Here is a 27,285-nt window from a genome sequence, read left to right on the forward strand (position 1 = left end):
TCGGATGGGCCTTCTGGAGAAACGGGGCCCCCTTATCATTGAACTAAACAGGGGAGTGGGTCCTGACGCAGTGGGCTTTCCCGGGCATGGACGCTCCGACTGATGGAACTCCAAAAGGGCCTGCTCCTGGGCCCCACGGCAGGCGCGATCCCCGACTGAGAGGTTCCCTTGGAGGATGGTGTTCTGTGCAGGGGACAGAAGTCATGACTTACAGAGGGCTTGGATCATGACAGCTCCATAAAGGACCGAGGTCCTGGGGAACGGAGCCTGTGGGGCACGGGAATCTGGGATTCACACAGATTGGGCCCCAAGGAGTTGGAGGTCCCGATCCAAGGGCTCTACAGAGGACGTGGGTCCTAATTTAGCCCTACGAGGACGGGGTCCTGAATGATCCATCCGGCCTGGGTGGGCTAGGTGCGGAACGGATCCCGCTCCACTCCAAGGACAGATACCCTGTCCAGCTCACACTCTACAGGGACCCCTTATCCCTCCTTGCCAGGCTGAATGGGGTCGTGATGGCCCGAGGGACAGAGTATGGGACACTCGACCGTCTTCGCTCCATGGGACAGGACAGTCTCCCGACCCGCCCCGAAGCCTGCGGTCGCCCCTCCTCTCCCGCAGGGGCAGGGTTGGGGGCGGCGCCTGGAGGGTGGGGGCGGGTCCAGCGGCGGGGGCGCAGTCGCCTGGCCTCGGGCGACGGGACGCACCCGGCCGGGGGCTGGGGTGGGACCCGTCGGGAGCCATGGAGCTGCTCTCGGCGCTGAGCCTGGGCGAGCTTGCCCTCAGCTTCTCTCGGGTGCCCCTCTTCCCTGTCTTCGACCTTAGCTACTTCATCGTCTCCATTATCTACCTCAAGTATGAGCCAGGTGAGTCAAGGCCGGGGGGGGGGCTAGCATTGCGGGGCAGGGGTCAGGGGTAAACCTAGGGATCTGGAGGAGGGGAAAGGCCTGGATCGTGAGGGGACAGTCCCAGGGACCAGTTCGGGTGACCTGCCAGGTGCTATCATCATAGGGTTCTCCCACACGGGGGCTGGCAGACAGGAGAGACGGGAGGGAGGGCAAGGAGAGCGAAAAGCCCCTGGGATTGTGGGGCTGGGGAAGGGGAAGCAGATGTAACCTGGAGGGAAGGAAAGGAACATGATTGTTCAGAGGAGAGGGAGCAGGTGCTGGGGAGGAAGCAGGGAGAGAAGGTCAGGGATCCCCGCAGGGTAAGGTCTCATGAACTTGGGCAAGGGGCGTAGGTCGTGGTGAGGGCGCAGACTGGGGTCGGCGCTGCCGGCCGGACCAGATGTCCTGGCCGCCTGGAGCCGTGACCTCCCTCCTTGCTCTTGGCGCGGGAAGCCGGAGCGGCAGCTGAGTGTCTATATAAGGGCCGGCCGTGCTGGGGGCTGTGATCAGGTTCAGAGAAAGTGACACCGGTGCCCCCTCCCCGCTGTGGCTGCGGGTCAAGCTCCTCTCCCTTCCCCTGGGCCGAGGCTGTGCTGGATCTCCGAGCCCGGCGGGAGTTCTTCCAGCTCTGGCCCGGATCCTTTCCACTTACTGAGCAGTACCGGCCCTAGGACGGGGTGATTTGGGGTCAGCCTCCTTCCACCAGCTCCAGACCCTCCTGGAGAATGGCTACAGGGAAGACCCAGCTTCTTGAATTTTTTTCTAAACCATTTTTTTTAAATGATGGTAAATGGCCTCCTTAGAATGTATTCTATTTTTATACAAGGTTCAGGGAGTGTTTCTTGTTCATCTCCTCCTATTTGAATCATTCTAGCACACCAGCAAACTAAACAGACAATAGGATTTAGAATTTAGCTTTAGAAAAAACACCAATCACCTGAAACTTTGTGACCCTTTCTCCCACTTAGATGTAAATTACCCCTATATTCTCTTCTCAGTGGAAATAGCTTTTTTTAAGATGATAAAAATAGGTGCTCATGTATATATTTTTTGAAAAATAAAGCTAACAGCCCAAAGGAAAACAAAGATAATTACACTTAATGTCATGGCCACCCTTCCATACCTCACCTCTCTGCATTATACCCCTGTAGTTATGGATGTAAATGCACAGTCTTATGCAAATACGATCCTACTCTGCCTGCCAAGTGTTTTTGTTCTGTTTTATTTTAGCTCATTCACATGCCAGAGTCTATTTCTTTAAAAGCTCTTCCGGAAAGCAGTTACTTTGCAAAGCAAAATAAGCTTTGTATTGTCTTAGCCTGAACAGGGGGCTGTATTTACTGTCTGCAGAATTCCTGGGGGATCAGGCTCGTCCTCTGGGCAAGTACAGAACCTAGCACACATTGGGAAATCTAACATTGTGGAGGGCAGGAGCCCCGTAGGGCCGTAGGACACAGGTGTCTGGAATGAAAGAGGTCTCTGGGCTGGGAACACAAAGAAGGGGTTGGGACATTCCTGCTGGAGTCACAGAGTAAATCATCTGAACTTGAAGTGCGGAGCCTGAAGGTTGAGAGCGTTCAGTGATTCTGAACGCCAGCTGGACATTAGAGGCTCCTGGGGGTTCTTAAACCCCTGCCTCCTCTCTAGTCCAGACCAGAATATCTGAGATAGGGCCCAGGCATGCTCATATTTCAAGCTTCTCTCTCCCAGTGATGCTGTGTGCTGTCAAGGTTGAGAACCCCCTGGCCAGTTCAACTCCCTCCTTTCATAACTGGGGAAATAGGAAATAGAGGCTAAGCTACTTTACATGTGCAATGAGCCTGGTAGATGGCAGCCTTGGGATCTGAACCCAGATCTGCTTGACCCCAAGAATCGCTATGATTGCTCTGGGGTACTTGCCTCCCCTTAGAAAAAAATACCATTCACTTAAAATTTGGAGGTACCCTATTCATGTGTATCTTCTATCAAAATAATAAAATTTATTGCTGTATCGATTGTTTTATTTCTAAAAATTGATCTGGACTTTCCATTTTCTTTTCTACATGAAAACTGTAAAATATATATATATATATAATGTACATGTATATATATGTATGTATATGTATGTGTGTGTGTGTGTGTGTATGTAAATATATATATATATATATATATATATATACACATACATATACATATATATATATAGGACTTTTTTGTTGGTCCCCCTAGTGTGGTGTTCCTAAAGATTTCTTCTCAGAATCCGTGTGCTGACTGCAGAACCAGCTATGGAATATGCAGGGCCCCTTGTTCAGAAATTAAGAATTTTGTGAACCTGAGATCCAAGCTGGCTTTAAGGAATAATCTTCAAATTGGGAGTCAGTTCTGCCTCTAGCAGTGAGGAAACAACCAAGCTGGTTGCTTGGTTTACATGAGCTTTGGTTTGCTGACCTGTGAAATGGGCTCATTGGTAAAAATAATCCTGGACTCCCTTTCCTGGCTATTGGGAAGATCTGTTGAGAACTTTGTCAGTGGTCAGGTCTCAGGCATTTTCAAGGGGTAGTTAGAATTATTTGTAAGGTGTGGGGCAATGAGTTTCCTAAGATGCATGCATCTTCTGGGTCAGACTTTTGTGAGAACCCTGAATGAGGATGAAGCCTAGAGTGTGGTCCTCAAGTGAACAGCATCTGTGACCCCTGGGAGCAGGTTAAGAAAGCCCCCCACCCAGACCTGCTGAAACAGAACCTGCCTTTGAACGAGATCCCCATAAGCACACTACCGTTTGAGAAATGTTGGACTGAAAGAAGCTGGAGATCCTTAACAGGGCGGGGAGGGCCAGGTCTGGCTTACCTCTAGGACCCCTAGTTCTGCAAGAAGATTGGACGAAGTACTGGGCGCTGGTTGCGTGATTGAAGGAGCAAGTAAATTAATGGCTAAGTGATAATCCTGGCTCCCTTAAGCCCTGACCCATGCAAAGAGCCTTCCAGACCAGTGGTTCTCAAATATGGCTACACATTAGATTCAACCTGGGGGAGCTTTTCAGACTTGTTGTCCAGGCAGCACTCCTTCACCATTCAAATCAGAATTGCAGGGTACTGGCATCAGTATTTTTTTTTAATTTCCCAGATGAGAACGGCTCTCCACACCAGTGTTTCCCAATCTCAACCTAAGTGACAGAGCCTGGTCATTCCCTGCTGTGGGGGGCTGTTCTGTGAATTTCAGGATGTTTCCCAGCATCCCTGGCTTCGACCCACAAGTTGCAAGTAGCACACCCCAGTTGTGACAACCCAAAATGTCCCCAGACATTGCTGGTGTCCCTGGGAGGACACAGTTACTGCCAGTTAAGAATTGCTAATCTAGAGGAGGGATAAATTAGGAGTTTGGGATTAACAAATACACATTGCTATGTATAAAATAGATAAACAACAAAGACCTAGTGTATAGCACAGGAAACTATATTCAACTTCTCATATAACGTATAGTGGAAAAGAATATGAAAAAAAGAACACATGTATGCAGATGTATAACTGAATTGCTTTGCTGTACACCTGAAACCAACATTGTAAATCAAACTACACTTTAATAAAAAAAGTTAAATTAAAAAAAGAAGCTGATCTAGACTAAGTCTCAAACTCTAATGCTTCCAACAGCAGGCAGGTAAGCAATAAGACAGCCAGGTGCGGACCATCCCCAGGTCGGATCCAGCCATGCACATCCCCACCTGGCTGGGGCTAGAACTAACAGAACTAATATTTCAAGGGAAGCTAGAAATGTGACTTGCAGCTCCCATGTTTGTATGTTGGCTACTTGAACATGTTTTTTCTTTTTTAAAAAATTAATGGACAATTTTTAGAGCAGTTTTAGATCAGCAAAATTAAGCTGAACGTAGTTTCTATATACTCTGACTACCCACCTCCACAAATACAGCTTTCCTCACCATCAACTTTCTGCACCAGAGTGGTACATTTATTATAGTCAATCAACAAACATTGTTATCAACGTCATTATTGTCCTAATACCATTATTATCATGTATTATAAACATCATTGTCAACTAAAGTGCAGTTTGCATAAGGGTTCCTTTGTGTTGTACATTTTATGGATTTTGACAAACATATAATGATATGTATCCATCATAATAATATCATACAGAAGAGTTCCACTAACTTAAAAGTCCCCCAAGCTCTGCCTATTCATTTCGCCCCTCTATTCCCTCCCCAAACTCCTGACAACCTCTCATCCTTTTACTCTCTCCATAGTTCTGCCTTTTCCAGAATGTCAGTGAGTTAGAATCATACAGTAGGTAGCCTTTTCAGACTGGCTACTCACACTTAGCATTATGCATTTAAGGCTTCCTCTGTGTCTTTTCATTGCTTGGTAGCTCATTTTTAAAAATAGTTTTTGAAAATTACTTAATTATTTATTATTTTTTTTGCTTACTTTTTAAATGCAGGTACTGGGGATTGAACCCAGGACCTTGTGCATGCTAAGCACGTGCTCTACCACTGAGTTACCCTCCCTCATAGCTCATTTCTTTTAGTGCTGAGTAATATTCCATGATATGGGTAATCCACGGTTTTCTTATTCACCCATTGAAGGACATCTTGGTTGCAGTTTGAACACTTTTTTAAATTAGTATGGGAGCCAAAGAAAACCATTCCTTGATCTCTGGTTTGAACTGTAAGCTTTTTGAGGGTTGGGGGCTGCTCATCCTCCAACCTTTCGAGGCAGGGGTTGCCATCTCCATTTTATAGGGAGGGAACTAAGGAAGAGAGCTGAGCCCAAAGGCTCGGGAGAGGATGACTTGACTTAGAGTCGCTGAGAGACTCCGTTAACACACCTCCCATGTTTAGACCTCAGACTAAATAGCTCAGAATGGTAACAGTGCTAAAAGTGCTCTGGGGAGCCTTCTAGCACTCACCCGATATCCACAGGCAGCACACTGACCCCAGAGAGGGGATGTTTTAGAGCCCATCACAGGTTAGAACTAGGGTCCCGGGTGGGGCTTCCTCCTCCCTCCTTAACCAGAGCTGATTTTTCTAAGTCCATCCACTAAAATTTCCACCCACAGGTTCTTTCCATTTTAGTCCAGTTCCAGAAATAACTCTCACATAATTACTAAGCCCTAGGCAATTTCTTTTCATCCTCGCAGGCTCCCTTTGAAATGAACGATAGATAGCACTGGGTGACCAGCTTGCCCAGGTTCATCCAAGACAAGCACCCAAAGTCCCATGTCCCAGAAACCCCTCAGCCCCAGGCAAACCAGGACAGCTGGTCACTCTGAACAGCGTCTCCCTTATACACACGAGTAAGCTGAGGTCCAGAGAGAGGGCGAGTAGCCAAAGCTCAATGAGTAAGAGGGCAGTGCTTTGGTGGCAAACCTGCAATTGAAAGCCACATTCTCCTGCTTCCTGGTGCTGCCCCGAGACCCAGCAAGAGAAACCCAGGAGCAGCACAGCAAAGGGAAAGAGCCAGGGAGACAGTTTCTTGGCTACCACCTAGCTGCGGATCCTCGGAGCAGGCTGTCCTCCTCAGCCTCAGTCTTCTCATCTGTGGCGATGGGGATATGCGTCCTGTCCTAGGGTTGCTGGGAGGGCATTGATAATGATAAGAAGCTCACAGACAGAGAAAACAAAATTGTGGTGACCAAAGGGGGAAGTGGGGGAGGGATAAATTAGGAGTTTGGGAGTAACAGATACACACAACTATATACAAAACAGATAAACAGAAAGGATTTACTGTGTAGCACAGGTAAGTATATTCAATATCATCTAATAATCTATAATGGAAAAGAATATATATATATGTATATATAACTGAATCACTTCGCTGTGCAGTGAAACTAATACAATATTGTAAATCAACTATACTTCAACTTAAAAAAAAAGCCTGGTGATGATAATGCACCCAGTACTGAGTCATCAATAGTACCTGGGGAGGGGGGTGCTCTCAGTCCCTCTGTTTTAAATTTTAAATTTTATTTATTTAGTTTTCATTCTTAGGGGGAGGTAATTAGGTTTATTTATTTATTTATTTGTTAGTTAATTAATTTAAATGGAGGTACTGGGGATTGAACCCAGGACCTGGTGCATGCTAGACACATGCTCTACCACTGGGCTATACCCTCTCCACCCCCATATTCTCCTTTTGACAGAAGAGGAAAGTGAGGCTAGGGGTGAGGGATGGGCAGTCCTTTGACCAAAGCCATACCAGAGTGAACAGCAGAGTCAAAACCCAAGTGTGTGGCTTTTCTACCAGTCCTCACCCATCGTGAGGAGCCTACTTTGTTCCAGCAAAACCCAGGCTCCCTGCCCCACCCGCACTGGCCATATGGTTCCAGGGGGCCCAAGAAAGACCCTGGATAGAATTCAACCCCTGGGGGTTATTTTTAGTTGCAGAGGTATCCATTTCTGCAAAAACACGGGTGCCTCACCTGACCCGGTCCCTGCAGGACCCACCAGCTGCTCCAAAGGATTAACTCTCAGCTGGCAGCGTTTTAAATAGATGTCCCAGAGGAGAGAAGAGGGCATTCTGCTTCATAATGGAGGAACCTGGTGAATGCTGAGACTTAGGACAACCTCGAGGGCGGTGGAGAAGATGCATTTTGGGCTTGTGACTCTAGAGTGAGACTGAGAACAGAAAATTTGATTCCAGCCCCTGGCAGAAGTTGGGCAAAGAGGGATTAGGGTGCCACTTGACAGAAGGAAAGGAATGCAGAAAGGAAAAAATGGTTTGTCCAAGAACACATGGTGAAGAGAAGGTGGAGTGAGTTGCTGACTTACTCTGAGATAACTTTTATTAGGCATGTTTCCTGATTAGAAAATGTAGAATATACAAGAAAATGGATAAGTAACTTGTGATCTATTCCTGTGATGAGCTACTATACGGTACTGAAAATGAATTTTACCCTTGAAAATATCGTGCTCCATGAAAGAAGCTAGATGCGAAAGGCCATATGATGTGATTACACCTGTATGTAATGTAAAAGTTCAAGAACCTTTTCATCACTTCGAAAGGAGGCCCTGTCCCCATGGGCAGCCACTCCCATTCCCTTCTTCCCCAGTCCCTGGCAACCACTAATCTCCTTTCTGTCCCTATGCATGTTTATTTTCTGGACATTTCCTATCAGTGGAATCATACAGAATATGACATTTTGTGTCTGGCTTCTTTCACTCGGCATGTTTTCAAGGTTAACCCATGTTGTAGCCTGTATCAGGACTTTGTTACTTTTTAAGGCTGATTTTGTTTTTCTAGTTTGGGTGATTAAATATTTCAGACATACTGAATAACTATCTTAGGTACCTCTGTACTCTTTACAGACTTACCAGATAGGAACGTAGATTTGCTTCAGATCTTTTTTTTTTTAAAGTAACAGTGAGGGAGGACGGTATAGCTCAAGTGGTAGAGCACATGCTTAGCATACACAAGGTCCTGAGTTCAATCCCCAGTACCTCCTCTAAAAATAAAAAAGTAAACATAATTACCCCCCACCAAAAAAAACCCCAAACAAAATAAAGAAATGGTGACAGACACAGCCAACCTTCTCCCTTTCCCTCCCTCCCTCCCTAGGTGTGACCACTGTCCTAAAATCAGCCTGTATCGTTCCCATGTTTGTATTTATACCTTTACCACTGTATATAGATCTATGAACTACATAGAGCATTCTGTGTTGTTTTAAATATATACATAAAATACACACAAATATATCATTTGGCAACCTAACCTTTTCACTCAGTAGTAACCTTCTAGGATTTATCTGTGTTGCTGCATCTAGAGTAGAGGTTCTCAACCAGAAGGGAATTTGCCCCCAGGGGATATTTGGCAACATTTGGAAACATTTTTGGTTGTCACAGTCAGGGTGGCATTGGGCTACAAGCCTCGAATGGGTGGAGTCCAGGGATGCTGCTCCACACCCTGCAGTGCACAGGACAGCCCCCGCTGCAGCAAAGAATGATCCAGCCCCGAGTGTCAGCAGCGCTGAGGACGGGGAGCCAGGAGTAAGATCTAGTTCATGTTTAAATAGCTTCTCCATGGTATTCCATTTTGCATGACTCTACCTCCTTAGCAAGAAACAGTAGACTCTACTTTTTTCCTGTTGTAACAATGTGGCAGTGACATCCCCCTCCCCATGTCTCTTCACCCACACGCACTGCTTTCTTTGGACAAATAAGGAGGAGTGGAATTGCTGGGGCACTGGTGACCTGCAGTTTCACATTTCTTCAGTTGCTAGATTGCCTCCAAGCTGGTATGCCTATTGATCCTCCCAACTGTGTGTGTACAAGGGCAATTTGGGCTTTTTCTCACCAGAGGAGGGGCAGGTATTCCCTTCCCCACTTCTCTGTGAGGGTGACTGATCTGAAAAGAAGGCAGCTCCCTTGACAGAGGGGAGTGGACTTCTTGTTTCTTACCCCAACATGGGCTTAGAACATTGCACATCAGACCCAAGAAAGACTTGGATGCTGTGATGAAAGGTATGTGGTCCACATGGCCCTGGCTTGATCACTTGCTTTGCTGGATGTTCAGCCCATGCCGACCTGCCCAGGGTATCTTGCACTGATGCCCCTTGATTCTTAGGTATCCTGTCTCCTCTCCCTCCCACCTTTTCCCATTCTCTTCTTTTGCCTGGCTCATTTTCTTCCCTCCACCCCCACCTCCTAGGAAATCCTGCTCATTGTTGAGATCTCAGCTTAAGCACCACTTCCTAAATGAAGTCTGACTTCCTCAGCTAGGGCAGTTCCCTGATTAGACCCTTCAAAGTATCATGTGCCTCTCCCTTAGGTTTAACCTTCATTTGTGGGATTATTTAACCACGTTGGCTCCCCACCAGTCTATGAACCCCGCACAGGTAATGCCAGAACCAGCTCTTGCTTGTGGCTGCATCCCTGGTGCCTAGCAAGGGCCCAGCACATGGTTGGAGCTGAAAATTATTCACTGAATGCATGGGTGATCTTGGAGAAGCCTCTTGACCTTGGGGAGACTCTGTTGCCTCATCTGTCAGGTTCTATATTTGTTTCCATAGCAAATAACCACAAACTAAGTGACTTAAAACAGCAGAAATGTATTCTCTCACAGGACCTTCTGTTACAGCATAGGGAGCTATATTCAATACCTTGTAGTAACCTGTAATTGGAAAGAATCTGAAAAAGGATATATGGATATAATATATATATCTGAATCACTGCTATACACCTGAAACTAACACAACATTGTAAATCAACTATACATAAAAAATAATTAAAAAAAAAAAAAGAAAAAGAAAGGAAAGAAAGAAAGAAAGAGAACTTTGAAATTCTGGAAACTGGAAACCCAAAATCAATGTGTCAACAGGGCCATGCTCTCTGATGGTTCTAGGAAAGACTCTTTCTATGCCTCTTCCTTGCTCCGGAGGTGGCTAGCATCCTTGGGGTTCCCTGGCTTATAGCTGGATGGCCACAGTCTGCCTCCTTCTTCCTTGTGGTTCGTCTCCTCTTCTCATGAGGAGCACAAGACGTTGGATGAAGGCCCACCTAATGACCTCATCTTAATTTCGTTATATCGGCAAAGATCCCATTTCCAAATAAGGTACCAAGGGTTAGGACTTCAACAACATATCCTCTTATGAATTCAACTCAAGACCTTCTCCATTTTCGTCTCTTATAAAAACACTCTCATTGGATTCAGGACATAACCCAGATGCTCCAGGTTGATCTCATCTCAAGATCCTTACCTTAATTACATCTGCAAAGACCCTACACCACATGAGGTTGTGTCCTGACGTTCTGGTCGACCTGAATTCAGGGTAGGGATTCACTGTAGGTAGGGATATTGATCCCTACTTTACCTGTGGCTAAAAGCCTGGGCTCTGATGCTGAAGCCTTGAGGATGATGTGAAGATACCTAGTTGCCTGGGATACAACAGTAACTCAATAAATAAATGGAGCAGGGGAGGTTGTGGTTACAATGTAACCCAAAGTGCCCGACACAACCTCAATGCCTAAGAGTGTTTGGTCCACATTTGCTAGAATGTAAGCTTCACAAGGACAGCAGTGCTTTCACTCACAATTATTTACAGAGCAGCTACCAAGTGGCAGGCGAAGCGCCGTGCGCACTGGGTCTCCAACAGCAGGTAAGACTGACGAGGCCTCTGTACTCACCCAAGGATTCAGATCAAATCAACTTACTGAGTGTATCAATAGTATATATACGTGTTTATGTCAATAGCTTCACACATAGTACACACATTGGCATAAAGAGGCCAAGCATCCAGTTTTGACTATTTTGAGACAAAAGACATCCAGTCTCTAGAAATGAAGAGAAAAATTTCCCCCAAACCCGACAAATCTGAACTGATGATTTCTTTTAATTTGTCTTTTGATTAATAGATCACACATTGTAACCTTGTCATCTCATGTTCCCACTGAATGGAATTTTCATTGGATTCAAATAAATTGTTCAAAGAGAGTCATTGGTACCAGCTCTGGCCATGAGAGCCAAGTAGCTGTGTCTTACAACTTAATCCAAAATTCATTCTCTGGAAAATGAAATTAGTGGGGGAAGGAGGGATCAAGATAATGAAATAAATTGTCACACCAGGAGACACCCAGGTTCCAACTCAGGGGTGTGGCTGTAAAGGGATGATATTAGCATAAAGACAGAACTCAACTATTTAAAAAGACTCTAAAAACTTCAAGTGGGTAGTACAAAGTGTAGAATTTAACTAATTGACATTAATCCTGTGCCTCTAGTTTCTTTGGTAAAGTTATTTTTGAAGAACTAGGCCCCTTCCTTATTTTAATTTGGGATTTTAAAGTACTTTTTATCTTGAAAGAGTTTAAGACTCATAAGTTGCAACAGTGGTATGAATTCCCAAGGCCCCGTCACCCAGCTGCCCCCAGTGACAACATCTTAACATAATGGTCGCTCATTGTTAAAACCAGGGAATTGTTATCGGTGTAATACCATTAACACCAGCTAAAGGCTTGACTCAGCGGTTTTTACATGCACTGTTTTTTAAATACAGTCCTTTGAAACCTTATCACTTGTGTAGACTTGAGTAACTGCCACCACAATCAGGATATAAAATGGTTCTAGCATCTCAAAGAAACTTCCCGATGAAGCCCCTCTATGGTTAGATCTTCCTTTGAACCTCAACCCCTGGTGACCATGGATCTCCTCTCTGCCACACTCATCACCATGATTTTGTCATTTGGAGAATGTTATATAAGTGGAATCATATAGTACATAACCTTCTGCGATTGGCTGTCTTCACTGAGTATAACACCCTTGAGATCCATCCAGGTTGTGTCATGTAGCCCTGGTTAATTTCTTTTTGGTACCAAGTAGTATTCCTTGGTAAAGATGTACCACAGTTTGTTTATCCATTCACCCACTGAAGTCATTTGGGTTGTTTACAAATAAAGCTGCTATGAACATTTGCACGCAGGACTGTGTGAATACCAGATTCTCCTTTTCAAACAAAGTCTTCTGCTGAACTCTGAGAGGAAGCAGTAAAGGAAGTTGTGCTCTGGTTGAAACAGGGGGAAGGACCCAGAACATACCCACTTGGTCCCTCCTTTGCTCCTGCAAACCCTCATGGTTCCCAGAAACACAGTTTGAAAACCATTGCTCTTGGGAGCCCATCCTGTCAGCCGTGGGTGGAAGGTCTTGGATTATCAGGGCTGCTGGGTGTCGGGACACTGGCCAGTTCATTCCCCTATCTCTGTGGTGCTCAACTTTGTTGCACAAAGGAATCACTGAGAAGAGTTATTAAAAAATCCACAAGCCCAGCCACATCCCAGACCTACCAACTGAGACACTCTGGGCGGGGCACAGGTGTCAGGTGTTGGTAAAGTCCCCAGGTAACGCTGGTGTACTGCCAAGTTGGAGAGCAATGATCTGCACCATCTTTTTTGTTTGTTTGTTTGGGGGGGAAGTGATTAGGTTTATTTATGTGTTTTTAAAGTAATAATAATTAGCTTTTTAGTGGAGGTACTGGGGATTGAACCCCAGACCTTGTGCATGCTAAACACACACTCTACCACTGAGTTACACCCTCCCCTGCCCCATCTTCTTAAATGATGGGCTCCCTATTTCCACTTGTTAAGCAAGGCCATTCTTTTGTATTTTGTTGCCTTGACTTTATCAGACTCAATTCAGTATCATTTGGGAGTGTATATCCTCAGTTGCAGAAACTAAATTCCATATTTTCTTTGTTATTCTTTTATTTTTAACAGCTTTGTTGTGATATAATTCATATACCACCCAATTCACCCATTTAAAGCATCCCATTCGCTGGATTTTAGTATATTCATAAAATTGTGCAACCACCACCTCCGAAAGAAACCCCAATCCTTCAGCTATTACCCTCCCATCTCCCCCATTCCCTCCAGCCCTAAGCAACCACTAATCTGCTTTTTGTTATTTGATGTGAAAAATGGAATAAAATAACAAGACCAAAAATAGAGTAAAGTTTGGGGTGGGGAGGGTACAGCTCGGTGGGAGAGTGCCTGCTTAGCATGCATGAGGTCTGAGGGTTCAATCCCCAGAACCTCCATTAAAAAATTAGTAAGTAAATAAAACCTAGTTACCTCCCCCAAGTAACTCCATTAATAATTAATTAATTAATTAAACTAATTACCTCCTCCTACCAAAAAAAAAAAAAACCCACTAAAAAACAAAACAAAACAAAAAGTGTATTTGTAAAAGATAGGGTAGTGTCCATGGGGTGTTGGGAGCCCAGAATCGGGAGTGACTGGCTCAGCAGAGCAAGGAAGCCTTCCTGGAGGAAGTAGCATTTGTGACTGGCCATTTTTGCTTTCGTATCTTTGTTCCTCCCATGCTGCCGGCACAGAATGCCCTCTCTCCCTCTGTATGTATAATTCTGCCCTCAAGGACTCCCTCATCTGGCTTTGCTTATTGCTCCCTCTGCACCCTTCCACACGCACGGGCATGCCCCGCGCTGCCCCATTGGTACCAATACCTTGTGGCTTCCCTCTGCTCTGCTGGTACTCCTCCAGCAAGACAGGGCTCAGGAGCTCTTCGGTTTCACCTTTCAAATTCCTTCTGCTGTGCCTTCCTATCTGGGGCCAATGAAAGTTCTTTTCCCAGCAAATGAATATTCTCCATAAGAACACAACTCAGCAACAAAAGGACAACTCAGTTTTGCTTTTAATGCACAAAGGGCTTGAATCGATATTTCTCCAAAGAAGATATAGAACTGACCAATAAGCACATGAAAAGGCATTCCATGTCACTAATCCTTAGGGAAATGCAAATCAAAACCACAACAAAAGACCACCTCATACCCATCAGGATAACTATTACCAAAAAACAGAAAACAACCAGTGTCGCCAAGGATGTGGAGAAGTTGAAACCCTTGCGCATTGCTGGTGGGAATGGGAAACGGTGCAGTGGCTGTGGAAAACAGTATGAAGGTTTCTCAGAAAATTAAAAATGGAATTAACATTTGATCCAGCAGCTCCACATCTGGAATAGACCCGAAAGAATTGAAAGCAGGAACACGTACAGATATTTGTACTCTCATGTTCTTAGCGGTACTATTCACAGTAGCTGAAAGGTGTGTGCAACCCAAGTACCCACTGATGGTTGAATGGATATGTGAAAGGTGGTAGATCCATGTGATGGAATATTATTCAGCCTTAAAAAGGAAAGAGATTCTGACACAGGCTGCAATGTGGATGAACCCTAAGGACATTATGCTGGGTGAAACAAGCCACACACAAAAGGGCAAATACTGTATGATTCCACTCATATGAGGTCTCTAGAGGAGGAGTCAGTTTCATAGATACGGAAGTAGAACAGTGGGTGTCAGGGGCTGGGATGAAAGGGGAATGGAGAGTCAGTGTTTAATGGGGACAGAGTTTCAGTTTTGCAAGGTGAAAAAGCTCTGGAGATGGATGGTGAGGATGGTTGCCCAACAACGTGAATGTACTTAATACCACTGAATTGTGCACTTAAAAATGGATAAAGCCCATTTTATGTATATTTTAGTACACACAAAAAAAAAACTTTTTAAAGGAGAGACCAAAAATGTAGGGATAAGTTTATAGAGATCTTGGCATCAGCCCAAGCAGGAGTAACTGCATCAAAGCGTCCCCTTTGCACCTTGTCCTGTCTCTCCAAGTCTGTCTCCTCGTGCAGATAATAAGCACGATCACTTGGCTATAGTTATCAATGAGGATTTAATGAGTCCTTCCTATAAATGCTAAACCCAGTGTCTGAGACCTGGGGATGCTTGCTACATGGGAGATGGTGTTAAGTCATTGCCACCTCTCTGAGCTCAGAGGAGAGAGCCCCAACTTGGTACTGCCTTCTCTCTGTGTGACTCCGACATGTGTGCAGCCTCTCTGAGCCTTGGTTCTTCCTCTGAAATGGGTGAACTGCGAGGCACTGGGTGGGCAGCTGCGAAGGCAGCTGAATTAGGATGGGCTGAGCAGAGGGCGCGAAGGTTAAGCATGCTGTTGACACCCCGCTGACAGTGGAGGACACCCCATGCCCCTCAGGAGCTGTCGAGCTATCCCGGCGCCACCCCATGGCATCCTGGCTGTGCGCCATGCTGCACTGCTTCGGGAGTTACATCCTGGCTGATCTGCTCCTCGGGGAGCCCCTGATCGACTACTTCAGCAACAACTCCAGCATCCTGCTGGCTTCAGCCGTCTGGTAAGTGTCGCTGGTCTGGGTGAGGGGTAGAAGGCAGAGCAGGCGGGCGAGGCGACCCGGCTACCTGGGAGGTGGGAGGAGGGAGGTGGAAGGAACAAGGACCCCACCAGCACAGCCTCCACAGTGGCCCTGACTCACCACTCTCCACTGCCCAGCCGTCCTGAGCCTGGCAAGTGAGAGAGGAGGGTCTGTCTCCCCCTAATGCTTGGCCTTCTCTCCCCAAAGGTACTTGATTTTCTTCTGCCCCCTGGACCTCTTTTACAAGTGTGTCTGCTTCCTGCCGGTGAAACTCATCTTCGTGGCCATGAAGGAGGTGGTGAGAGTCCGCAAGATCGCCGTGGGCATTCATCATGCTCACCACCACTACCATCACGGGTGGTTTGTCATGATCGCCACTGGCTGGGTCAAAGGTAAACAGGGCCATGATGAGAACGATGGAAAATCACCCCAGTTGACAACCCCTGCTCAGTGGTACTTATCGGGCACCCCAGCTGGCACAGCCATTGCTCTGGATTAAGGAGTCTCAGGATGGCTGCAGGAGTCCAGCCTCCTCGTTAGCTGATACATTTAGGGCAAAATCACCCCAGATGCAAACCCGTGGTGCAGTGGTACATATCAGGCACTCTGGTTAGCGCAGCCAACGCTACTGGAGCGGGTGTCCAAGCCTTTTTAGCCAATATATTTGGGGTAAATGAGAAGATTCTTCTAGAAATTTAACCAGAAGTCTTAATGTGGGTCTCCTGTGCAACAGAGCAAATCCCCTAGGGGTGCAATGTGCCTTCCAGAGGGCAAGCGGCTTGAGAAAAGTTGAAAGTTCAGAACCCTCACAGGAGAGAGGCTGGGGGTGGGGAGCCCTCTGGAAGCCTCTTGCACAGCTCTGGGTCCTGGTTTGGGGGCAGAAGGGCCGACAACCCAGATTTGTCCAAGACATACCTTGTAGGTGGGGTATGACCTTGATTACTTCATGCTGGTTTTGCTCCAAATGTGCCGTGTGACCCTTGGCAAGACTGTGTCCTCTCTGAAGCTCCGTTTCCCCACCTGCAGCTGATCATCATACACCCTAGGCTCAGTATCCCTCTGAAGAAGACTCCAGAAGCAAAGATGCTGCTTCCTTGGGAATTCAGCCAAGGAGAACAGGGAGCTGGGGGTGGCGGGCTTGTTCAGCTGTATCCTGTCCCATAGGCTCTGGTGTCGCCCTCATGTCCAACTTTGAGCAGCTGCTCCGAGGGGTCTGGAAGCCAGAGACCAACGAGATTCTGCACATGTCCTTGTGAGTACCCATCCTCCCCACCCTCTGGGCCTGACCCTAGGTTGGAGACTCCTGGTAACTTGGCAGCCTCAGCCCCTGCTTCTCCTTCCAGAAGTTTCCAGAGGCCATGGCTGGGGGACCCCAGAGGAGGACCATGACACTGCCTAGGGGGCACGGGCAGGCAGAGTTTCAGGATGAAAAGATACTTGATTTGGGTTTTGAAGAGTGAGTAGGAGTTTTCTGGCAAAGAAGAAGCCTCTGGACAGAGGCCAGCACCTTTGCCAAGTCAGAGAAGACCTGAAAGGTTCAGGCTAGTTATATTCTCTTCCACTCTACAATAAGGTGGGTTGTAATCCCATCTTCTAGGGGAGTACACTGTTCAGGGGCCCCCAGGACCACCCTCAGGTTCAATGACTTGCTGGAAGGACTCACAGAACTCAGCCAAGCCATTATACTCGGGTTATAGTTTATTACAACGAAAGGATACAGATTAAAATTGGCAAATTGCATGGGGCGGCATTCAGGGGAGACCAGGTGCAAGCTTCCAATCGCCCCATCCCAGTGGCTTTGTCTGGACAGCACCTGTTTCTCCCGGCATGCATGTGTGACTGCGCTGAAGGTTGCCAACCAGTAGGACTCCCCCGAGCCCTGGTGTTCGGGGGTCTCACTGGGGCTTGGTCATACAGATATAGTTGACTGCATGCAGGGCTGACCTCAGTCTCCAGTCTCTCTAGGGCTTCAGCTGATACCACATGGCCCAAGACCCCACCCTAAATCACACTGTGATGATCTGGTGTGACCCAAAGTCCCCAGGTAAACAGAAGTACGCCTATCAGGCAGGACGTTCCCAGGGCTTAGTGGATACCTTCCAGATGCAGGGCCAAGGCCAGACCTCTCACATGGATATTTTTCCTCTTCACACTGCGAAGATGCTGGGGTGGGAGCTGGAGCCGGCAGGGGTGGGCAGAGAAGGGGATCTGGGCCAAAGGTGCAAAGGCCTGAGCTGTGCAGCACCTCCCAGTAACCATAGCTGCCCCTTCCAGCCCCACCAAGGCCAGCCTGTACGGAGCCATCCTCTTCACCCTCCAGCAGACCCGCTGGCTCCCAGTGTCCAAAGCCACCCTCATCTTCATCTTCACCATGTTCATGGTGTCCTGTAAGGTAAGCCTTCCTGTCCTGATGTCCCAGGCCGAGGATGGGGAGCCTTGGGGAAAGGACAGCCTTAAGGTCGAGGGGTAGGGGAGGGGAGCTTACCGGCGGGTCCGTGCAGGGGAGGAGGGTGTGAGAAGAGCAGTGTCCAGCAGCTGGGGGCGGGGTGAGCAGAACAAGGTCTTTGGGGCAGAGACCAAGATGGGGGCAGGAGTGTGCGGAGTCTGTTTGGAGTATCGGAGCCTTGTGCCTTGGGCTTGGACAGCCGGCTGGACCAGGAATGGTGCTAGTTTGATCCTCAAGCTTTGAGATAGGGTCACCCCTATCCAGGAGAGGTCTTATGGGGCCATACACTCTTCCCTCCCCGTGGAGCAGGGGAGCGTCACTGCTGGCTCCCTGGGAGGGGACCACAGGCCATCGCATAGGGAAAGGGAGTGAGCGACCCCAGGCCAAGCACGGCTCCTCTCTCAGCGCAGGTGTCTGTTGGGGGACTCCTAGGGGCAAGGTGACTAACTTGCCTGGAGCTGTCTGGGTTTTTGGGGGGGGGATTATGTTTATTTATTTATTATTATTTTTAAAGTTTTAATAGGGGTAGTGGAGATTGAGCCTAGGACCTCCTGCATGCTAAGTATATGTTCTACCACTGAGCTATACCCATCCCCCCAAATTTATTATTTTTTTTAATGGAGGTACTGGGGTTGAACCCAGGATCTTGTCCACGCTAAGAACACACTCTACCACTGAGCTATACCCTTCCCCCTCCATTAGCACCAAAAGTCTTGCATCCTGGAAAACCCAGAACAGTTGGTCACCTTCCTGGGGGTGCATGTAGCCAGAAGGCTGGGTCAGGGCTACTCTGCCCTTGACCTGACCACCCTTCTCTCTACTTCTCCCCGCTTTCCCTCTGCCTCTGTCTCCCTCTGGCTCTTCACTGTCTCCCTGTCTGTCACCCCACCTCAGGTGTTCCTGACGGCCACTCACTCCCACAGCTCCCCTTTTGATGTTCTGGAAGGCTACATCTGCCCTGTGCTGTTTGGGTCGGACTGGGGCGGCGACCATCACCATGACAACCATGGTGGATCCCAGGGCGGCAGCGGGCCTGGCTCTCCGCACTCCCTGCCCACCAAGTCCAAGGAGGAGCTGAGTGAGGGCTCCAGGAAGAAGAAGACCAAGAAGGCAGATTAGGGGGCAGCCCAGGGGGCTTTCAGGGCACCAAGGAGAGGACCCGGACCCAGGACCTGGGCTCAGCTCTCCCCTCTCCAGGCCTCAACTTTCCCCGTCTACAAAGTGGGGCCATCAGTCCACCCTCCAGGGCTGATGTGAGGGGGTTAAGTGAGATTTGGGGGTGAAGGGCATTTGTAGGAATGCAGGGTCCCTCTCTCTTTTTTCCAGGTACCCATAGCGTTACAGCTTTTGGGGGGCAGAGTCCACCGAATCCCAGCAGCAGCTCCAGCCAGAAACCCTGGCAGTTACATTCTTGGTTCTATTATTTCCTCTCTAAAATTACACCTTGACTCCAAGTGAATTTTAAGCCATGTTGGGGCTCATTCATTTGATGGACATTTACTAAGAATCTGCTGTGAGGTAACTGCTGTAATTTTCACGTGTCTTCTTGCCAACTTCTCCTGGGCATCCCTGGGCAAGTTGCCTCCTGCTCTGAGCCTTGTGTTCCCCATCTGTAGAGCGGCCCCTTCCCCCCTCTGTATGCAAGGGTTGATGTGAGGCTGGATGGGAACCAGCTTTATAAGCTCAGAAGCACAGAGCAGTCAGGAGGGGAGGACTTGATCCATGTTCATCATGCTTAAAAATGGCTTTGCATTTTAGATCTTCTGTATTTGTGGATCGGAGAACCCCAAAAGTTACCCTGGCACAAAGGAGGCCTCCAGTAGACATGTCTAGGCCAGACTTGAAAGCGTGGAGGGTGGGAAAGGCTTGTTCTGATCCTTGTCTTCAGGTTGCCCCTAAACCAAAGAAATGCAGTGGGCTGGACAGGGGTTCTTAGATCTGGCTCTGTCTAGGGGCTTCGAGCACTCACTGCTGGACCCTGGAAGCGCCAGACCTCCTTCATGCTGGCATCCTTCATCGCTGCTCACTCAGTCATTCAACAAACATGCCTACTCTGTGCCAAACCCTCTGCTGTTGGGTGGGCTAGGAACTTGATTCAGGGAGAGCAAGGGGGAATGAGAGCTGAGAGCTGAAGCTGACCCTCCTGGCCACCTTCATCTCAGCCTATGTCACCAAGACATCTGAGAGGGGTGGGTGGGTAAGTTGGGCACGGCCCAGTTTCAGGTGGGGTTTGGGCCCAGACGGGGCCTGCTTGGGGTTGCTCTCTGCATATGGGTGCTCAGAACACACTCAGGGCATCAGCCTGCATCTGGGTCAAGATCGGCGTGGGGTTGGCGGTCCCAGGTGTTGCCCAGCTAGTGGGAAGTGCCTTGATCTGGTGATGCCTGGGAGCTGGGTGGGTCCTGAGGTTATAGGGCCCCCAAATTCCTCCTCTTGCATGTCCATCAAGGCTCAGTGTAAAGGGTCAGCAAATAAATTCTTTGTGAAGGAACCCTGATGGCTTGACTGATTCATTCTTGCTCTTTTGGCCTCAGGACTCAGCAGGAGTCTGTGTCCTTAGAGATACATGGAGTTTCCAGACGAAAGAGGCTCACCACAGCCCTTGATTACCAGCGGGAGGTGAAGGCATTGGGTGAAGTCTGTGGGGCTTGGGTTAAGCAGACCTGGGTCAAGCCTCATTCCGCCACTGACAGATCTTGGGTCCTCCCCTTCTCTAAGCCTCGTTTGCTTCTTGGGAAAAAGAGGATGATGATTATCACTGCTCTTCAAAGATAGGGGGGTGAATGAATGGGGGTGGTTGGGATTTGCAGCTAAGAGTCTGTGAAAAACCCTGTTAAGAGAATGAAAGTCAAACCACAGACTAGGGGAAAAACCTTTGAAAAATCACACCTCTGATAAAAGGATTGTATCCTGCATATACAAAGAGTTCTCAAAACTCAATAATAAGGAAACAAACAGCCCAATATAAAAATGAGCAAAGGATTTGAATGGACGCTTCGCTATGGAAAATATACAGATGGTATAGAAACGAGCACATGAAAGATACTCAACATCCTTGGCCATCAGGGAAATGGGTGGGAAGATACCTCTTCACACCCACTAGGAGGGCTAAGATTAAAGAGACTGACCATACCAAGTGCGGACAAGGATGTGGAGCAACTGGAACTCTCCTACATTGTGGGCAGGAATGTAAAATAGTGCAGCCACTTCAGAAGACAGTTTGGTAGTTTCTTTAAAAGTTAAACAGTGCACTTACCATGTGACCCAGACATTCCACTCAGGTATTTGCCCAAGAAAGTTGAAAATATGTGTCCACACAAAGACAGGTACATGAATGTTTATAGCAGCTTTGTTTGTAATCCCAAACTGGAAACAACAAAAAAATGTCCATCATAAGGTGAATGAATAGTGCTCAGCAATAAAAAGGAACAAACACATGAATAAATGAGCCTCAAATACTATCGTGATGGGTGAAAAAAGACATATAAAAAAGAATGCATATGGGATAATTTCATTCATATACAATTCTAGAAAAGGCAAATCCATCTATAGCAACAGCTGATCACTGGGTGCTTGGGGAGGGAGAGATGAGGGGCGGGTGGGAGGGATGGCAAAGGAGTAGAAGAAAGTTTTGAGTGATAGATGGTTATCTTCACCCTCCTGATTGTGGTGATGGTCTCAGGGGTCTATATACATGTCACAACTTGTCAAGTTGTATACTTTAAATACGTGCAGTTTAGTGTATGTCAACTGTAGTTCAATAAAGCTGTTAAAAAACCTTAAATAAGAACAAACCCCGTAAAAATTGGGGAAAAGATTTGAACAGACGGTTCACCAAAGAGAATATATGGATGACGAATAACATGAAATACACATTAAAACCACAAGACAATGCCACTGCCTGTCTGTTATGGGCTGAACTGCAATCCCCTCAAATTTATATGTTGCAGTCCTAATCCCTCAGAATGCAACGACATTTGGAGCTAGGATCTTTAAAGAAGAGATTAAGCCAAGTGAACACTTTGGGGTGGACTCTAATCCAATATGATTAGTGTTCTTACAAGAAGAGAAGGTTAGGATGCAGACATGCACAGAGAAAAGTCTATGTGAGGACACAGGGAGAAGATGGCCACCTACAAACAACAGAGAGACCCCAAAAGAAACCAAATGTGCTGTCGACACCTTGATCTCGGACTTCTAGCCACCAGAGCTGTAATAAAATAAATTTCTGTTGTTTAATCCACCCAGTCTGTAGTGTGTTGTTACAGCAGCCCTAGCAAACGAACACAATACTGTTTAGAATGGGTAAAATACAAATAACTAACAATGCCAGGTGTTGGTAGGGATTTGGAGGAACTGGAATACTCACACACTGCTAGTGGAAAAGAGCTGGGTAGTTTCATATAAAATTAAACATCACTGACCATATAATGCAGCAATCCCATTCTTAAGTGAAACACAAACTCATGTTTACACAAGAAATCTTTATAGCAGCTGTTTTGGGTAATCACCAAAACCTGGAAATGTCCCAAATGTCCATCAGCTGGTGAATGAATGGACATCATATAGTAACCCCATATTACAATGGGATACTACTCAGTGGAGAGAAGGGATGGATTTTTATTTAAAAATTTTTTGAGAGGGAGGCAATTAGGTTTGTTTGTTTGTTTTTAATGGAGGTACTAAGGATTGAACCCAGGCCCTAGTGCATGCTAAGCATGCACTCTACCCCTGAGCTATACTCACCTCCCACAAAGAACAAATTATTGACACACATGGCAATGCGGATGAATCCCAAATGCATTTGCAAACTGAAAGAAGCCAGACTCAGGCTACATCCCGTGTGCTCTCTTTATAGGATGTTTTAAGAAAGGCAAAATGATAGAGACATAAAACAGATCAGTGAGTGCCAGGGGCTGGTAGTGGGAGAAGAGATGGTCTTCAATGGGGCCAAGAGAATTTGGGGCCGGTGGGTGAAAGAACTGTTCTAAATCTTGATTGTGGTCAAAACTCACAGAACCTTGTGCTGAGAATTCTACCTTAATCAAAAAGAAAAGGGAGGGGGCGGGTATAGCTCAGTGGTAGAGCGCATGCTTAACACACTTGAGATCCGGGGTTCAATCCCCAGTACTTCCATTAAATAAACAAATAAACCTAATTACCCCCCCGCAAAAAAAAAACCCAAACCAACCAACCAACCGAACAAAAAAGAGAAGCCAGAATAGGCTCTGAAGCTTCTCATACGCTGGCTTTTTCACCTGAAAGATGCCTGGTGTTGGGTAACGCCCCTTCCTCCTAGGAGGACCAGACCAGTGGGAGCGTCTGGAGTCGGATTACAAAGCCAGCTCGGTAAGTGCCTGGAGCACTTCTGCTTGGGCTCAACTAGCACCTGGTGGGTGTTGTCAATAAGCCAGCTCCCAGCCTTCCAGCACGAATGTTCTAGGATCTCATTTTATGAGAGAACAGATTGTACCAAAATAGCCTCCCAGCCTATTCTGGGAACTGAGTGGGCAAGCCATTGGCTGGCTGGGGCATGATTGACGGGGCAGGCTGACCTTGCCCTCCCGTGTAGGTGTGAGCCGGCTGAAGGCCAGCTGTCAAGTCTAGCCTAATTTTAGCTGCAGGAGTCCTGCTCAGTAGCTTCTTTGGACTTGAGTTGAGAGAAAGTTTCTTCTTCTTCTTATTGTAAAATACACAACATAGTTCTAGTAGTAGTAGTGGTATGGTAAAATACACAATGAAAAATTTGCCACCTTAACCATTTTTAAGTGCACAGTTCAGTGGAGTTTCGTACATTCACACTGTTGTGCAACCATCACAACCATCCATCTCCGGAACTTGTTCATCTTCTCAAACTGAAACTATCCTCATTAAACACTAACTTCCCATTTCCCCTCCCCTAGCCCCGGGCACCCACCCTTCTACTTTCTGTCTCTAAGAATTTGACTGTTTGAGGGACTTCACATAAGTAGGATCATACACTTTCTGTCCTTTTGTGATTGGCTTATTTTACTCAGAATCATGCCCTCAAGGTTCATCTATGTTGTAGCAGGTGTCAGAATTTCCTTCCTTTTTAAAAAATTGAAATAGAGTTGATTTACAATGTTGTGTTAGTTTCTGGTGTACAGTAAAGTGATTCAGTTTTAAATACCCTTTTTCAGATTCTTTTCCATTATAGGTTATTACAAGATATTGGATATAGTTCCCTGTGCTATTTGGTAGGGCCTTGTTATTTACCTATTTTATATATAGTAGTGTGTATCTGTTAATCCCAAACTCCTAATCTATCTCTCCCCCACTCCTTTCCCCTTTGGTAACCACAAGTTTGTTTTCTGTGTCTGTGAATCTATATCTGCTTTGTAAATAAGATTTTAAAATTTTTGTATCATTTTGTATCATTTTTTAAGATTCCACATAGAAGTGATATCCTGATATTTGTCTTTCTCTGTATGACTTACTTCACTTAGTATGATAATCTCCAGGTCCATCCTTGTTGCTGCAAATTATTTCATTCCTTTTCATGGCTGAGTAGTATTCTGTTATAGCCATATACCACAACTGCTTTATCCTGTCATCTGTCAATGTACATTTAGATTGCTTCCATGTCTTGGCTATCATAAATAGTACTGTCATAAACATTGGGGGTGCACATATCTTTTTGAATTAGAGTTTCCTCTGGATATATGCCCAGGATCATATGGTAACTCTATTTTTAGTTTTTTAAGGAACCTCCATACTGTTCTCCATAGCGGCTTCGCCAATTTGCATTCCCACCAACAATATAAGAGGGTTCCCTTCTTTCCAGTATTTATTATTTGTAGACTTTTTGTTTTGTTTGGGGGGGGGTAATTAGGTTTATTTATTTATCTTTAAATTGCTATTTTTTTTTTAATGGAAGTACCAGGGAATGAACCCAGGATCTTGTGCATGCTAAGCAAGCACTCTACCACCGAGCTATACCCTCCCCCATTATTTTCAGACTTTGAAAACTTTTTTATTGTGGTATAGTTCCTGTACAGTAAACTACACATATTTCAAATGTACAATTTGATGAATTTTGATAGATGTATGCACCAATGAAACCACTACCACAATCAAGATAGTTAACATTTTCATCCAATTCCCAATTTAGCTACCATACCCAGAGGTCAGAGCTTTGAAATATGTGTCTAAATATTGACACACACACATTCATAGGGACATACCTCAGGGATATTGCAGGTTCAGTTCCAGACTACCACGATAAATTGACTATTGCAATAAAGTGAGTCACACGAGATTTTTGATTTCCTAGTGTATATAAAAGTTATGTTTAAACTATATTGTAGTCTATTAAGTATGCAATAGCATTATGTCTAAAAAATGTACATACCTTAATTTAACAATACCTCTTTGCCAAAAAAGCTAACCATCATCTAAGGCTTCACTGAGCCATAATCCTTTTGCTGGTGGAGGGTCTTGGATCAGTGTTGATGGCTGCTGATTGAAGAGGTTGATGGTTGCTGAAGGCTGGGGTGGTATGACCATTTCTTAAGACAACAATGAAGTTTGCTGTATCCATCGACTCTTCCTTTCATGCACAATTTCTCTGTAGCTTGTGACACTGTTTGATGGCATTTTACCCACAGAACTTCTTTCAGAATTGCCCCCAGCCCCTGGCAACCACCAATCTGCTCTGTCTCTATGGACTTGGCTGTTCAGGACATTTCATGTGAATGGAATCATACAAGATGTGACCTTTCGCATCTGGCTTCTTTCACTTAGCATAATGTTTTTGAGCTTCATCCATGTTGTAACATATATTGGAACTTTATTTCTTTTTGTGGCTGAATAATATTCCATAATATCTGTATACCACATGTTGTTTATCCATTCATCCATGGATGGACATTTGAGCGGTTCCATCTTTTGGCTACTGTAGATAGTGCTGCTATAAACATTTGTTTGAATACCTGTTTTCAATTCTTTGGATTGTATAATTTGGAGTGGAATTTCTGGGTCATAGATTTTTTACAACCTTATCTTGGAAATGACATTTCATTACTCCCTGTCCCCATTTTAAGTGTACCGTTTAATCAGTTTTGAAAAATGTATATGCCCACATAGTCACCACCATAATTAAGATATGGAATATTTTCATCACCTACAAAGTTTTCTCCTGTATTCTTTTGGATATATTCCAAGAAGTGCAATTTATGCATCATATGGTAATTCTATATTTAATTTTTTGAGGAACCACATCCCACCACCTTTGTTGTATTATGCTCATTAGAAGTAAATTCAAAATCCCTTATGGTCAAGGGAAGGGATCCACAGGGACCACCTTAGAAGCTGCCCACTATGTCTGGTAAGCAAATCCAGACCTCCGCTGCACCTAGAAATTTCTATCAAGCACTTGAAACATGCTAAACACACAAGCAGGTGTTTTAAAAAAAGTATGTCTTTGAAGTGGGCTCTCACACTCACTTTAAGGAAAAAAAAATTAGACTCAGTGGCGAAGTGACATCAGTCCCACAGCTAACAGTGGGGCAGAATTGAAATCCATGCCCTCATTGCAAGAGAGAGTCTTCTTTATATTCACTTCTCTGAGTCCCTCTAGGGAAGCATAAGATACATACATGGGAAGAGTTTGGCAGAGTCTCTGACGCTGAGCAGGTGCTGAGCAAAGGTAATGCCATCGTCCAAGAGTTACCACAGATGTGGGTGGTTGTACCTGTGTTTACTTTGCACTTTCTGATTGGTACCTGCCTGGAGGCATCTGGGAAAAATCCCAGCTTAATTAGCGGAGGATACTAGCATCTAATTGAGCCCACGGAAGCCAGCTGAGAGGTCAAAGTGAAGGCACAAGACGGGATGTTGGCAGGCTTGAGAGTGAGCTCTGGTTTTGCTTCTCACTTGCCCCCTGACCCCGGGGACTCCCTCCTTGTTAAATGAAAATGTTGGATCAGGTCAAAGGTAGGTAAACTACAGCCCAGGGCCACATCCAGTCGACTGCCTGTGTTTGCAAATAAAGTTTTATTGGCATAGAGCCATACTCATTTGTTTACACTTTGTTGTGGCCTCTCTCAAGCTACAACAGCTGAGTGGAATCATTGCAGCAGAGGCTGGCCCGTGTGGCTGAAAATATTGACTTTCTAGCCTTTTGAAGGAAAAGTTTGCCAACCCCTGGACTGGATGATTTAAGACTCTTTCTAAGTCTAAAAATCTGATAATTGATAGCAGAAAGGAAGAGGACAATTAACTAGATAAAACCAAGATAGTTGTATCAAACTCTGTGCCATTCCACAAACGGGCATCTCAC

General features: G+C 46.0%; 1 protein-coding gene across 2 annotated transcripts; it reads left to right on the plus strand.

The window, feature by feature from the left end:
• The first annotated feature begins 674 nt into the window (after positions 1-674).
• TMEM38A (transmembrane protein 38A) lies at positions 675-20,471 on the plus strand. 2 transcript variants are annotated; one of them, XM_064479960.1, is made up of 6 exons: positions 675-866; positions 15,340-15,520; positions 15,746-15,930; positions 16,703-16,790; positions 17,813-17,930; positions 18,879-20,471. In XM_064479960.1, exons 1-6 carry the CDS (start codon positions 743-745, stop codon positions 19,101-19,103), a joined length of 921 nt encoding a protein of 306 aa, XP_064336030.1. In that variant the 5' UTR covers positions 675-742; the 3' UTR covers positions 19,104-20,471. The 2 variants fall into 2 exon arrangements, with proteins under 2 accessions (XP_064336030.1, XP_010993373.1); XM_010995071.3 differs by having other exon boundaries at positions 15,364-15,520.
• Positions 20,472-27,285: the final 6,814 nt, after the last annotated feature.

This window comes from Camelus dromedarius, chromosome 27 (assembly GCF_036321535.1).
Source record: "Camelus dromedarius isolate mCamDro1 chromosome 27, mCamDro1.pat, whole genome shotgun sequence".
Classification (NCBI taxonomy): Eukaryota; Metazoa; Chordata; class Mammalia; order Artiodactyla; family Camelidae; genus Camelus; species Camelus dromedarius.